This window comes from Ranitomeya imitator, chromosome 3, assembly GCF_032444005.1.
Source record: "Ranitomeya imitator isolate aRanImi1 chromosome 3, aRanImi1.pri, whole genome shotgun sequence".
NCBI classification, from domain to species: Eukaryota; Metazoa; Chordata; class Amphibia; order Anura; family Dendrobatidae; genus Ranitomeya; species Ranitomeya imitator.
In genome coordinates this window covers 667629350-667643583 of record NC_091284.1, presented here as the reverse complement: position 1 = coordinate 667643583, position 14234 = coordinate 667629350, and the positions used below count along the sequence as shown (strand labels likewise).

General features: G+C 41.3%; 1 protein-coding gene across 3 annotated transcripts in view; it reads right to left on the bottom strand.

The window, feature by feature from the left end:
- Positions 1–14234, bottom strand: part of PRPF40B (pre-mRNA processing factor 40 homolog B) — a 176905-nt gene that overhangs the window by 22706 nt on the left and 139965 nt on the right. For all 3 annotated transcript variants that reach the window (XM_069758313.1, XM_069758314.1, XM_069758315.1), the window contains exons 22-23: positions 11365–11460; positions 7627–7782 (exon numbers count right to left, since the gene is read on the bottom strand). In XM_069758313.1, coding sequence (XP_069614414.1) covers positions 7627–7782; positions 11365–11460 — 252 coding nt within the window. The remainder of the gene's footprint in view (positions 1–7626; positions 7783–11364; positions 11461–14234) is intronic.

Here is a 14234-nt window from a genome sequence, read left to right as displayed (position 1 = left end):
CATACCTTGTCCAAGGCATTGCACTATTTAACGCTTTTCAGAAGCAGAGAGATCCTTTTTATTTCTCATATTGCTTGAAACCTTTGGCCTGCTTAATAATGTGGAACATCATTTTTAAGTCATTTTCCTTTAATTAGAATCACCTGGAAAACTAATTATCACATGTGTTTAAGATTGATTTCAGTTATCTATTGAGCCCTGAACACAATACCATCCACAAGTTTATTTGAAAAACAAAATTATCTCTTTATGACACTTAAATCCAATTTGCATAATAATTTGGAACACAGCGTAGAAATGGCCTTATAACCTTTTCAGACTGATAGATCTCAATTACTTTGCCACTCATTTGTTCCAGAATTTCTTTGGATCGCGGCATGATGTCTAGCTTTTGAGGAACCTTTGGTCTACTTCACTTTTTTAGGCAGGTCCTATTTAAGCTATTTCTTGATTGAGAACAGGTGTGGCAGTAATCAGGGCTGCTTGTGGCTAGGGAATTTGAACTCCGTTTCCCAAAGGTGTTATAAACCATAGTTAATTTATGATTTAAGGGGGGCACAATCACTTTTTCACAAGGTCCTGTAGGTTTGGATTTTTTTCCTTAATCACCTTAATTTAAAAACTGCATTTTGTGTTACTTGTGTTATCTGTGTCTAATATTTAAATTTGGTGATCTGAAACATTTATATGTGACAAACACGCAACCGAATAGGAAATCAGGAAGGGGGCAAACACTTTTTCACACAACTGTAGGTCTGGACTTTACTGGGCCTTTCACACACATGAATATGGTTTGATCAAAACCATTGCATTGTAGCTCTGGCAGTATGTTTAGGGTAGTCGTCGTGCTGGAAAGTGAACCTGTGCCCCAATCCCAAGTCTTTTGCAGTCTCTAACAGGTTTTCCTCCAGAATTGCCCTGTATTTAGCTGCATTTATCTTCCTATCAACACTGACCAGCTTCCCTGTCCCTGCTGAAGAAAAGCATGGCAATATCATGATGCTGCCAACACCATGTTTAAAGGGAACCTGTCACCCCAAAAATTGCGGGTGAGGTAAGCCCACCTGCGTCAGGGGCTTATCTACAGCATTCTGTAATGCTGTAGATAAGCCCCCGATGTTACCTGAAAGAGGAGAAAAAGACGTTAGATTATACTCACCCAGGGGAGGTCCCGCTGCTGGTCCGGTCGGATGGGCGTCTCTGGTCCGCTGCGGCGCCTCCCATCTTCATTCCAAGACGTCCTCTTCTGATCTTCAGCCACGGCTCCGGCGCAGGCGTACTTTGTCTGCCCTGTTGAGGGCATAACAAAGTACTGCAGTGCGCAGGCGCCGGAAAGGTCAGAGAGGCCCGGCGCCTGCGCACTGCAGTACTTTGCTCTGCCCTCAACAGGGCAGACAAAGTATGCCTTCGCCGGAGCCGTGGCTGAAGATCAGAAGAGGACGTCTTGTAATGAAGATGGGAGGCGCCGCAGCGGACCAGAGACGCCCATCCAACCGGACCAGCAGCGGGACCGCCCCTGGGTGAGTATAATCTAACGTATTTTTCTCCTCTTTCAGGTAACATCGGGGGCTTATCTACAGCATTCCAGAATGCTGTAGATAAGCCTCTGATGCCGGTGGGCTTACCTCACCCGCGATTTTCGGGGTGACAGGTTCCCTTTAATGGTGGGAATGGTGTTTTCAAAGTGATTTGCAGTGTTTTGCATTTAAAAGTCTTCAAGATAGTGTCTCGTATATAATACTGAATTAGATTGTGTTGTGATCAATATCGTATTTAAACATTTGGGATATGGTTAAAGGGTAGATTATAATAATAACTAACAAGCCTTGAGCCACCAACAGCCAGGGTTTATGAACAATTGTCAGCACTTTACAAGATTTTCATAACTTTTGCAAACTTTAATTTCATTTTAATGCCAATAAGTAATCCAAATATAGGAAAAGATACAATAGCCATGTCCTATTCAGGTATCCTCCTCCCGCCTAGACTCTAACGGTAGAGATATAATTCTACAAGGCACGCTAGGAGGAAATCCCATTTTACCTTGTATCATCTACACTCCTAATGCAGCTCAAATTAAATTCCTTAGAAAAGTCATGCTTAAGATTTCACGCCTGCCACACTCGGTCATAATTCTTGGAGGAAATTTTAATATGATGGTCTTTGAAAACTGGGACAGACTTTTGTTACATGGTGAACCTCATCAAGAGAATGCCAAGAGTGTGCAAAGCAGTCATCAAAGCAAAAGGTGGCTACTTTGAAGAACCAAAAATATAAGACATAATTTCAGTTGTTTCACACTTTTTTGTTAAGTATATTATTCCACATGTGTTAATTCATAGTTTTGATGCCTTCAGTGTCAATGTACAATTTTCATAGTCATGAAAATTCAGAAAAATCTTTAAATGAGAAGGTGTCCAAACTTTTGGTCTGTACCGTGTATATATATATATATATACACTAGATGGTGGCCCGATTCTAACGCATTGGGTATTCTAGAATATGCATGTCCACGTAGTATATTGCACAGCCCACATAGTATATTGCCCAGTCACGTAGTATATTGCACAGCCCACATAGTATATTGCCCAGCCACGTACTATATTGCCCAGTCACGTAGTATATTGCCCAGTCACGTAGTATATTGCCCAGCCACGTAGTATATTGCCCAGTCACGTAGTATATTGCCCAGCCCGCGTAGTATATTGCCCAGCCCGCACAGCACATAGCCCAGCCCGCGTAGTATATTGCACAGCCCACGTAGTATATAGCAATGTGGGCATCATATCCCGGTTAAAAAAAATAATTAAAATAAAAAATAGTTATATACTCACCTTCCGTTGGCCCCTGGATCCAGGAAGCGTTTACCGACGCTCCTCGCACGCTCAAGAGTGCATTGCGGTCTCGTGAGATCGCAATGCATGGACCGTTCACCGGAGCGTCGCGAGGATTGGGAAAAGCGCCGGAAGGTGAGTATATGATGATTTTTTATTTTTGTTATTATTTTTAACATTAGATCTTTTTACTATTGATGCTGCATAGGCAGCATCAATAGTAAAAAAGTTGGTCACACAGGGTTAATAGCAGCGTTAATGGAGTGCGTTACACCGCGGCATAACTCGGTCCATTAGTGCTGCCATTAACCCTGTGTGAGCCCTGACTGGAGGGGAGTATGGAGTGGGCACTGACTGTGGGGAGGAAGGAGCGGCCATGTTGCCGCCGGACTGCGCCTGTCGCTGATTGGTCGTGGCAATGGTTGGGCGTTTTGCCATGACCAATCAGCGACTTGGATTTCGTGACAGACAGAGACCTTGACCAATGAATATCCGTGACAGAAAGAAAGACTGACAGACAGAAGGACAGAAAGACGGAAGTGACCCTTAGACAATTATATAGTAGATATATATACATACATACTGTGTTTTTTGGACTATAAGACGCACCTAGGTTTTAGAGGAGGAAATTTGAAGGAAAAATTGAATAAAAAAAGTGGTCAATTATATACTTAATATCCCCCCATCCTGGTATGTAGAGCCCCCATCTCTGTCCTGGTATGCATTGCCCCTATCTCTGTCATGGTATGCATGGTCCCATCCTTGTCCTAAACAAACTGATGGCTGCAAGATGTTTGATAACTTCGCATTAAAAACAAATCTCCCTCCATCTATATATGACTTATACACTAGGATCAGATATAAAACATTTTGAATATATCGCACAGATCTGAATGATGAAACAGTCGAGAGATTTCACCTCATTTGCTTCCCATGGGAATCCTTCTGGGTACTTGTGAATATTTAGGAACCTTATTCCCTAGGTCGTATATCTCCTTACACCCTTTAACCCCTATGTCCATTATTTATCCCCTTTCCCTTTTGTCTATTTGTATGGTTTTTTTTAGTCTGCCAGTATATATATATATATATATATATATATATATACACACACACACACCGTGTTTTTCGGACCATAAGACGCACCTAGTTTTTAGAGGAGGAAATTTGAAGAAAAAATGTAATAAAAAAATGTGGTCAATTCTATACTTAATATCCCCCATCCTAGTATGCATGGCTCGCTTATCTCGATCCTGGAATGCAGGGCCCCCATCTCTGTCATGGTATGCATGGTCCCATCCTTATCCTGGTATGCATGGCCCCAATCCCTATCCTGGTATGCAGGGACCCCATCTCTGTCCTGGTATACATAGCCCCATCCTTACCCTGGTATAATTGGCCCTCATCCCCATACTGGTATGCATGGCCCCATCATTATCCTGGTAAGATTGATCCCATCTCCTTCCTGATATGCAGGCCCCATCCATATCCTGGTATGATTGGCCCCCTTCCCCATCCTGGTATGCAAGGCCCCCCAACAGAAAAACAAAAACATTTTTAACTACTCTGCGGGCCCTCGCAGTGCCCTGCTCTGATGCCAGCAGCTGCTTTATGCTTGTAAGCAGCGCATGGCAGTGAAGCCACAGAGGACAGCTACCAGAATACTCAGTACAGTGAGTATTCATTGCTCTTTAGCGAGCACAGTGTCAGCCGCAGTAGCCGGGTTCCGGCAGCCCCAGGGCTTTCACGTGTGCTGCTACTAAAGGGAAGGAATATTCATTGCATTCCACGCCTATGGGAGTGGAATGCAGTGAATATTCATTGCCTTAAGTAGCCGGCACATTTGAAAGCCGGGCAGCTGCAAGAAGACGACTGCTGCTATTAAAGATAAATGAATATTCACTCCTTTCCACACCCATGGGCGTGGAATGGAGTGAATATTCATTTCTCATTAGCAGGCACAGGAGTTAGCCGCAGCAGCTGGCTCCTGCCCCGTGACCCGCCGATACTGCTCCGCCAATGCCACTCCCCCACCTCCCCACGACAGCCAGATTAGGGACATCCGGACTATAAAACACACCTCCCCTATTTTCCTCCACATTTTTGGCATCTTCTAGTCTGAAAAATACGGTATATAAAATATTGTACATATCACAATAATATGCTACATCTATACCACAAAGTTAATTTACTTTGTTTTCATTGTAATCTGCTAAACTTTATTTTCCCAAGTCCGTTCTTTTTTGAATATGAAAATCTTTCAATAAAAATTATATAAAACAAATAGCCTCTGTAATTTCATTTAAGCACTTTCTATGGTAATTAGTCATTAGCAAGTGTTCTGGTTTCTATAATAAATAATGTTTTGGATACACAATTTACAAATCAAAAGTCTGTTTTTCCTTACATGATGCCAGATGTAATCATTCAAAAGCAATGAAAGGATGGATATTCTTGGTAAACTGGCCACAGATCTGGTTAGTTCACGTACAGCTCACACATCAATTTATGTAATGCCAAGGGATTAAAATGGTGACAGGTCAATTCTAGAGCTGGTGCAAATTGATTTGTAGGATCTGGTCCGATGGCTACTTCAGTAATCTGGGAGCCCTGAGAACTGCCTCCTCCTCCCAGCATCTGGGGCTCTTTTTTATTACTAGGCAACCTGGCACAATGCTATCATTGCAGCGTAACACACGTGACCTTGCGCCAGGCCAGGTAATCAAAAGCAGAGCCATGCATGCTGTAAGGTAGGAGGTGGTTCTCATGGCTTCTGTGCAGCGGTTAAAGATTACTGACATGGCCGTCAGATCGGGTCCTGAGAATCAATTTGCACTAACTGTTATCAAATCTTAAGGTAAGAACAGAGCAACACGGTTACTAATAGATATGACAACATATCTGGGTGTCAATGAAGGAATAGCAATGTACTGTAGACCACCTGCAGGTCTCCTAATCCAAACTACCATCCTCATAGATGCCTACGAGGATGATAGTTTGGTTTACGAGACCCGTACACAGCAGTGAAATGAGCTTTTATGAAAGTGAACGAAGATACACTTTTTAGTAAGAAGTCTTTCAAAAAAGTGTGAGCATCTTATAGTTCAGAGTCAGCTTCCTCTGTGATCAAGAGGAGCACACGTACAGCATCCTTCCACATCCCTGTGAAAACTATGCCGCTGCACAGTTCTCTCTTCATGTGCTCAACACTACTCTATCGGATCTGCTGAATCTGCACATTACTAAAGCAGATTGGGATCCTTCGTCGTGCCACAGATCCTGAAACAGGACGCCACTGAATACTGGAAATGAAGAACCTTCCAAGATATCACAGTCGTGTGATCAGTCACATGCCTGCACGAAAATGGAATGATGTATAGAATGCCTGCAGAAAAGTTTTACGTATGTAGCTGAGTTGTGTGTATATAGCAGAGTTGTGTTTGTATGCAGCAGAGTTGTGTGTATGTAGCCGATTTGTGTTTGTATGCAGCAGAGTTGTGTATGCATGTAGTAACGTTGTGTGTGTATGTAACAGAGTTGTGAATTTACTGTGCATTTGGCAGTGTTTTGTGTGCTGCATATTTGTGTTTATATGTACTGTTCTTGCAGCAGAGCTGTGGTTATCTGCTATGCATGTAGCAGTGTTGTGTGTGTAATGTGAATACTGCATAGAAAAATTAACAGGAGCTATAAGCTTGGCTAACACCATCCTATTGTCATGATCCAGTCCTGAGTTTATTTTCAGCTTCCTTGTCTCTGGACTGGTCATGCGGGAGTTAATCCCCTCTGCCTCGCTTTGAAGCTGGCTTGGCTATTTCAGTCCTCTGCAGCCTGTGGGCCAGTGTCAGGTATAGTTCATGCCCCCCTGACCTGTATACTTGCATTAGTGATCCTTGCGCCTCTGACTGCCTGTATGACTCGATCTGATCTCTGGACTTCGCCCCTTGTTTTCCGTCTCTGATACCACGACTGGCTTCGACTCTGGCTTGTACCCCGACTTCGTCTTACTTCTCACGTTTTGGTTGCCACATTCCCGGTAAGCTCTGATTTCTTGCTTGTCCCTGACTTTTCTTATGACTGCCCCTGTGTACTGCGCTGACCTCTCTGTGTATGACCTTGGCTTGTCTGACTTCTCTTTCGTTACCTGTGGCACCTGTGCTGCTGTTCAAGTGTTGCTACGCTGTGTGTACAACCTCTCTTCCCTCACCAGCACCTCCTGGTGGAGGTTGCACTATCCTGCACTGCAGCAGCACATTACACCTATATTGCCCCCTAATACACTTTTATGATCACTGCTGAAATTAACCCCGTTTCTTATTTAAACAAGCAGAGAAGATTTACTTAGTAGGAAATATATATTTTTTCTATGTTCTATTTTTAAAATTGTGATGTGTCTTATAGTAGGATGTGCCAGCAAAATACAGTAAGTTACAATTTTTTTCATCTTATTACATTTTAATTGAATGCACTTCTTCCTTTTATTTTTTTTTTATTATGCCACTACTTGACTTCACATTTCACTGTACCCACCGAAAGAGGCATCCACTGAGTTCAATGGAGATCTGCTCTATGGAGCAATGCAATTCTCCAGACTCTAATCAGAAGACTCCATGCTAATAGCTGACACTGGGCCTGGTCTTATTTTCTGACATTTTTCTACTTGCATATTGCTCTATATAATCAACATATGAGCCCTGCTTGGAGCTGTCCACTTTTCCCAGCACATTTGAGGGTCAAGGCTTTTAAAATACATTATTTAGCCTGATTATTAATTTCTCCTGTATACACTTACTTTCTCCACTACTCCAGTAGTATCCCATGTAGCGATGTCTGGAACCTTCTTCCTTCCCCATTCCACAGGAGTTGGTGACTGCGAACGCTTATGGTGGTGCTTTTTGGATTTTTTTGAGTGTTTCTTGCCCTTGAAATGATGATGCTGGCATTCATTCTGAAAAAAAAAATCTAAGATGCTAAATACAATAATATAACAAGATTGTATTAATGAAAACCATGCTACATTTACTACAAGTATTAAACACAAACTACAGTGCCTTGCGAAAGTATTCGGCCCCCTGGAACTTTTCAACCTTTTCCCACATATCATGCTTCAAACATAAAGATACCAAATGTACAGTTTTGGTGAAGAATCAACAAGTGGAACGCAATTGTAAAGTTGAATGAAATGTATTGGTTATTTTAAATTTTTGTGGAAATTCAAAAACTGAAAAGTGGGACGTGCAATATTATTCGGCCCCTTTAACTTACTACTTTGTTGCGCCACCTTTTGCTGCGATTACAACTGCAAGTCACTTGGGGTATGTCTCTATCAGTTTTGTACATTGAGAGACTGAAATTCTTGCCCATTCTTCCTTGGCAAACAGCTCAAGCTCAGTGAGGTTTGATGGAGATCGTTTGTGAACAGCAGTTTTCAGCTCTTTCCACAGATTCTCGATTGGATTGAGGTCTGGAATTTGACATGGCCATTCTAACACCTGGATACGTTTATTTGTGAACCATTCCATTGTAGATTTTGCTTTATGTTTGGGATCATTGTCTTGTTGGAAGACAAATCTCCATCACAGTCTCAGGTCTTTTACAGACTCCAACAGGTTTTCTTCAAGAAGGGTCCTGTATTTGGCTCCATCCATCTTCCTATCAATTTTAACCATCTTCCCTGTCCCTGCTGAAGAAAAGCAGGCCCAAACCATGATGCTGCCACCACCATGTTTGACAGTGGGGATGGTGTGTTCAGGGTGATGAGTTGTGTTGCCTTTATGCCAAACATTTTGTTTGGTATTGTTGCCAAAAAGTTTGATTTTTGGTTTCATCTGACCAGAGCACCTTCTTCCACATGTTTGGTGCGTCTCCCAGGTGGCTTGTTGCAAACTTTAAATGACACTGTTTATGGATATCTTTGAGAAATGGCTTTCTTCTTGCCACTCTTCCATAAAAGCCAGATTTGTGCCCTGTACAACTGATTGTTGTCCTATGGACAGACTGTTCCTCCTCAGCTGTAGATCTCTGCAGTTCATCCAGAGTGATCATGGGCCTCTTGGCTGCATCTCAGATCAGTCTTCTCCTTGTTTGAGATGAAAGTTTAGAGGGACGGCCGGGTCTTGGTAGATTTGCAGTGGTATGATACTCCTTCCATTTCAATATGATCGCTTGCACAGTGCTCCTTGGGATGTTTAACCCCTTCATGACCTTGGGATTTTCTGTTTTTCCGTGTTCGTTTTTCGCTCCCCTCCTTCCCAGAGCCATAACTTTTTTATTTTTCCGTCAATATGGCCATGTGAGGGCTTTTTTTTTGCGAAACAAGTTGTACTTTTGAACGACATTATTGGTTTTAGCATGTCTTGTACTAGAAAACGTGAAAAAAATTCCAAGAGCGGTGAAATTGCAAAAAAAAGTGCAGTCCCACACTTGTTTTTTGTTTGGCTTTTTTTGCTAGGTTCACTAAATGCTAAAATTGACCTGCCATTATGGTTCTCCAGGTCATTACGAGTTCATAGATAAAAAATAACCTAGTCATGTTAAGTGGTGAAAAAACAAAATTCAAACTTTGCTTAAAAAAAAAAATAAAAAAATTTTGCACAATTTTCCGATACCCGTAGTGTCTCCATTTTTCATGATCTGGGGTCGGTTGAGGGCTCATGGCTTAAAACGAGCTGGCGTTTTTAATGATACCATTTCGGTGCAGATATCTTCTTTTGATCGCCCGTTATTGCATTTTAATGCAATGTCGCGGCGACCAAAAAAACATAATTCTGGCATTTCAAATGTTTTTCTCGCTACGCTGTTTAGCGATCAGGTTAATGCTTTTTTTTATTGATCGGGCGATTCTGAACACAGAGATACCAAATATGTGTAGGTTTGATTTTTTTTTTATTGATTTATTTTGAATTGGACGAAAGGGGGGTGATTTAAACTTTTATATTTTTTTTTATTTTTTTCACTTTTTTTTTAACTGTTGCCATGCTTCAATAGCCTCCATAGGAGGCTAGAAGCTGGCACAACTCGATCGGCTCTGCTACATAGCAGCGATCATGTGGGCTCACCACCGGAGCCCTCATCAAAGCTGGGCTTCTGACCTCGGACGTACTATGCCTTCCGAGGTCAGAAAGGGGTTAAAGGGATGGGATGTTGAAAGTTTTGGAAATCATTTTGTATCCAAATCCAGCTTTAAACTTCTCCACAACAGTATCACGGACCTGCCTGTTGTGTTCCTTGGTCTTCATGATGCTCTCTGTGCTTCACACAGAACCCTGAGACTATCACAGAGCAGGTGCATTTATACGGAGACTTGATTACACACAGGTGGATTATATTTATCATCATTAGGCATTTAGGACAACACTGGATCATTCAGAGATCCACAATGAACTTCTGGAGGGAGTTTAATGCACTGAAAGTAAAGGGACCAAAAATTTACATTTTATATCTGTATGTTTGAAGCATGATATGTGGGAAAAGGGTTGAAAAGTTCCAGGGAGCCGAATACTTTCACAAGGCACTGTAATTTAAAGGGGTTGTCCAGGACTTAGATATTGATGACCAATCAGACTGTTTGGGATCTATCCAATAAACAATTTCATTCACATTTGCTCACCTACTCATCTATATTGTCATCAGTTTCCTATGTTAATAATGGTAATGTATCCTATATGCTATACGATTAATGTGTATGAGATCCGATTTTTTTTTCTGCACCCATTGACTTGAACAGGTGAATTTCACCTGAAATACAGAAGACACTAGTGCAATCTGCAGTTTTTGTCACATGTACACTCGGTCTGTGTGTAAAATCTGTCATCTGAACAGCCCAACTGAATAACACTGATCCTAGTGCTGTCTGCTCTTTCTACAGACAGCACTCAGACCAAAAATACAGTTATGTGTATGTCGCCTCTCTGTTACTATTTAAGTACCAACAGAGATATAGGAGAGGAGTAATGTATTCAGTTATGTGGTTGTGATGTGTCACTTACTGGGCTTCTGCCACAGATTTCATAAAATAACTGTATTCTCTTCTGCAGATCTAGCAGTTCTCTGAATGGCTGAGCTCAGTATAACCCCGCCCACTCCACTCATTGGCAGCTTTCTGTGTACCCTGTGCATAGGCAGAAAGCAGCCAATCAATGATGGGGGTGGTGTTGTTATAAAGAGCTCATGACTATAGAGGACTACATGGCAGAGGGTTAGTAGTCCTCTAGTGATAATCTATTGCTGATAAAACTTTGATTTTATCAAAGCTACATTAAGCGACACATCACTGGAATTTGAGTATATGTTCCTACATTATACTGTTGTCAATTTGGATGGCAAAACCTGGTGATAGATTTTAACACTGTATACTGAAAATCCGTGGAAGAAAAATTAAATCTGAGGAGGTAAATAATATTTATAGGCTGCAAGGAAAGAGTGAGTGTATGAGTGTGGTATGAAGTCCATCATTCACAATATTCATGCATTTACTCTACAATTCAAATAAGTAAAAGAAAGCTGAGGACATAGTAAGCCATGGCCAAACCTCAATAGATAGCATAAATTCCTTGAAGAGGCGAATTCTTTCCGATTCCACTGTAATCTGGTCAAAAGCACTATCGCCAACAAAACGTTCTCGTACCTGCAGATATATGTAGGAGCTCACTTAAAAATTGTACAAACATAAGGCACGATGAATCCCATAAGAAATAATAAAAAGCCACCGACCATCAAAAAAGACATAAATCCCAAGTTCTTCTTTTGTGTAAATCCTTTCAATACCCATAATATGCACTTACACATGTCCAAAGAAATCCTTAGGCTATGTTCACATGTTGCGTTTTTGCTGTGTTTTTGTATGCACAAAAAGCAAAAGCTACGAGATTTCAGAAATCACATGCACACACATTATTTTTTTCCTGACTGAATTGGAAAACTGCTGCATTTTAAAAAAAAAAATGGCATCATGTCACTTCTTTCAGTGTTTTTGCAGCATTTTTTCACCCACAGAAGGCAATGAGTAAGTCCAAAAATGCAGATTTTACTGCATTTGTACTGGAAAAAAAAAACAGGTACAGCAGTATGTGAAACCCCTTTTATTTTTGTGATTTTCCCAAATTTACACCATAATGTCTTGGTCTCCTCACCTGAGAATGGTAGTTGGGATTAGTACAGTCATTAAGCATAGATTTAAATTAATGAAGCTAACAAGTGATGTGTAAACCTCTGACACATAAGCAACATAATACCCTTATCACAATTACCAGATAATAATTTAGACCCATATGGGTATAATGGTCCATCAAAAGTGCAAAAAAAGGCAAAAGGCAAAATGAGGCCTAACGATAGAGAGACTGCCACTTGAGATACCAATGAACCAGTAGGACCAAATACTTTACCCTATTCTAAGGTCTTGGTCGCCACCCAAGTGGCAGAACAGTGAGGCAGAATAGGTGCTAGACCCACGCGTATCGACATAACAGGGTGTCTTTTTCAAGGGCATCTCAAGGGTAAAGTATTTGGTCCTACTGGTTCATTGGTATCTCAAGTGGCAGTCTCTCTATCTTTAACTTTTCAGAATATTTTCTCAGGCTCGAGTTCATATGAGGACATCCAGCAGAGGGCGCATCACCGCGACTCGAGGTAACTAAAGGTCATTCCCCTGCATTCCATTCATTCCCCGGGTTTTTACAGCCACGAGCACAGCTGCATTAGCAGAGCTCCTGGGTGTAAAATGATTTAACCCCTTCAGATGGATTTACAGCGTGGGACAAGACTGAACGACAGAAGGTATGGAATATTATTGTTTGTTTTTTTTAACTTTGTTCCAGGTGATAAGGGTCTTCAGGTGGATTAAGAGTATAATAAAATATTAAAAAAACCCTGCGTCTTTATTTCATTAAAGTACTTTGTAATAATGTGTGTGTGTTTTATTAACCATTTGGTACTATTGGATTAATAATGGATAGGTGTCATAATTGACGCCTCTCTATTATTAATCTGGCTTAATGTCACCTTACAATAGCAAGGTGACATTAACCCTTCATTACCCCATATCCCACCCCTACATGGGAGTGGGAAAAAAGAGAGAGGCTAAGTGTCAGAATAGGTGCATCTTACAGATGTGCCTTTTCTGGGGTGGCTGGGGGCAGATGTTTTTAGCCAGGAGGGCCAATAACCATGGACCGTCTCCAGGCTATTAATATCTGCCCTCAGTCACTGGCTTTCCCACTCTGGTGGAGAAAATTGCGTGGGAGCCCACGCCAATTTTTTCCGTGATATAACCCTTAAATTTAATAGCTAGAGCCCCCAAATTTTACACCAAGACACTTCTTACATTACTAATGAGGAATATGTAATAAAAGAAAGGATATGAGATGGTTTACTGTATGTAAACCATGTCTCATATCATGTTGGGTTTGAGAAGGAGATAGGAAAAGCCGGCAATTGAATTACCAGCTTTTCTGCTATCTAGCGCTGTATGAAACATTTATTTATATATATATATATATATATATATATATATATATATGTGTGTGTGTGTGTCTCACTGACATATATATATATATATACCCCTCTACTATGTGTAGACATTTATTTTAGCTATTCTATTCTAACCTGTCAGTGTGATTTTACACCGCACTGAATTGCCGGCTTTTCTGTAGAACACCGCTGCGTATTTCTCGCAAGTCACACTGTTGGTCCGTGTGTAATCCGTATTTTTCTCGCCCCCATAGACTTTCATTGGCGATTTTTCTTTTGCGCAATACGCTGACAAACGCAGCATGCTGCGATTTTCTACGGCTGTAGAAGACCGTATAATACGGATCTGTAAAATACGGCAGATAGGAGCTGGGTCATAGAGAATCATTGTACCGTGTGCAATTCATATCTTCTGCACCTCTCATAGGTCCGTAAAACTCACTAGTGTGATGCCGGCCTAAGCATTACATAGTGCTCAAGGATGAATATTATAAGTCCCACTCAGGATACTCACCACTGCTTCACCTCAATAAGTCATGGGGTGACGAGTGCCCTGATAACAATCCTTTCTGCTGCTGCATTACTCATAATCTGATTAACGAAGGTGAGGCAACAACCAGTATTGCCCCCATTTAAGTGTCAATGTCGTTACAATTAAAGATGAAAGAAATGATTTGCAGGGCCCTAATTCAGTTTCCGTATCAGTAGCCTGTGGCCAGTGGACAAGAGCGCTGCAAACTGCCTACCTGCTGGCATCACCGGTGCCTCTTCTGTTTAACTGCCTGCTTATGATTGGTCAACCTCATGCAGGGGAAGAAGTACACGCCCCCTGAGACAAATTTCTGGTAACGCCCAGTTAAACTATAACATAAACTATAACTATATTTTACAAGCTAATATCTCCGCAGTGAAAGGAAGAGATCAAAAAATAAA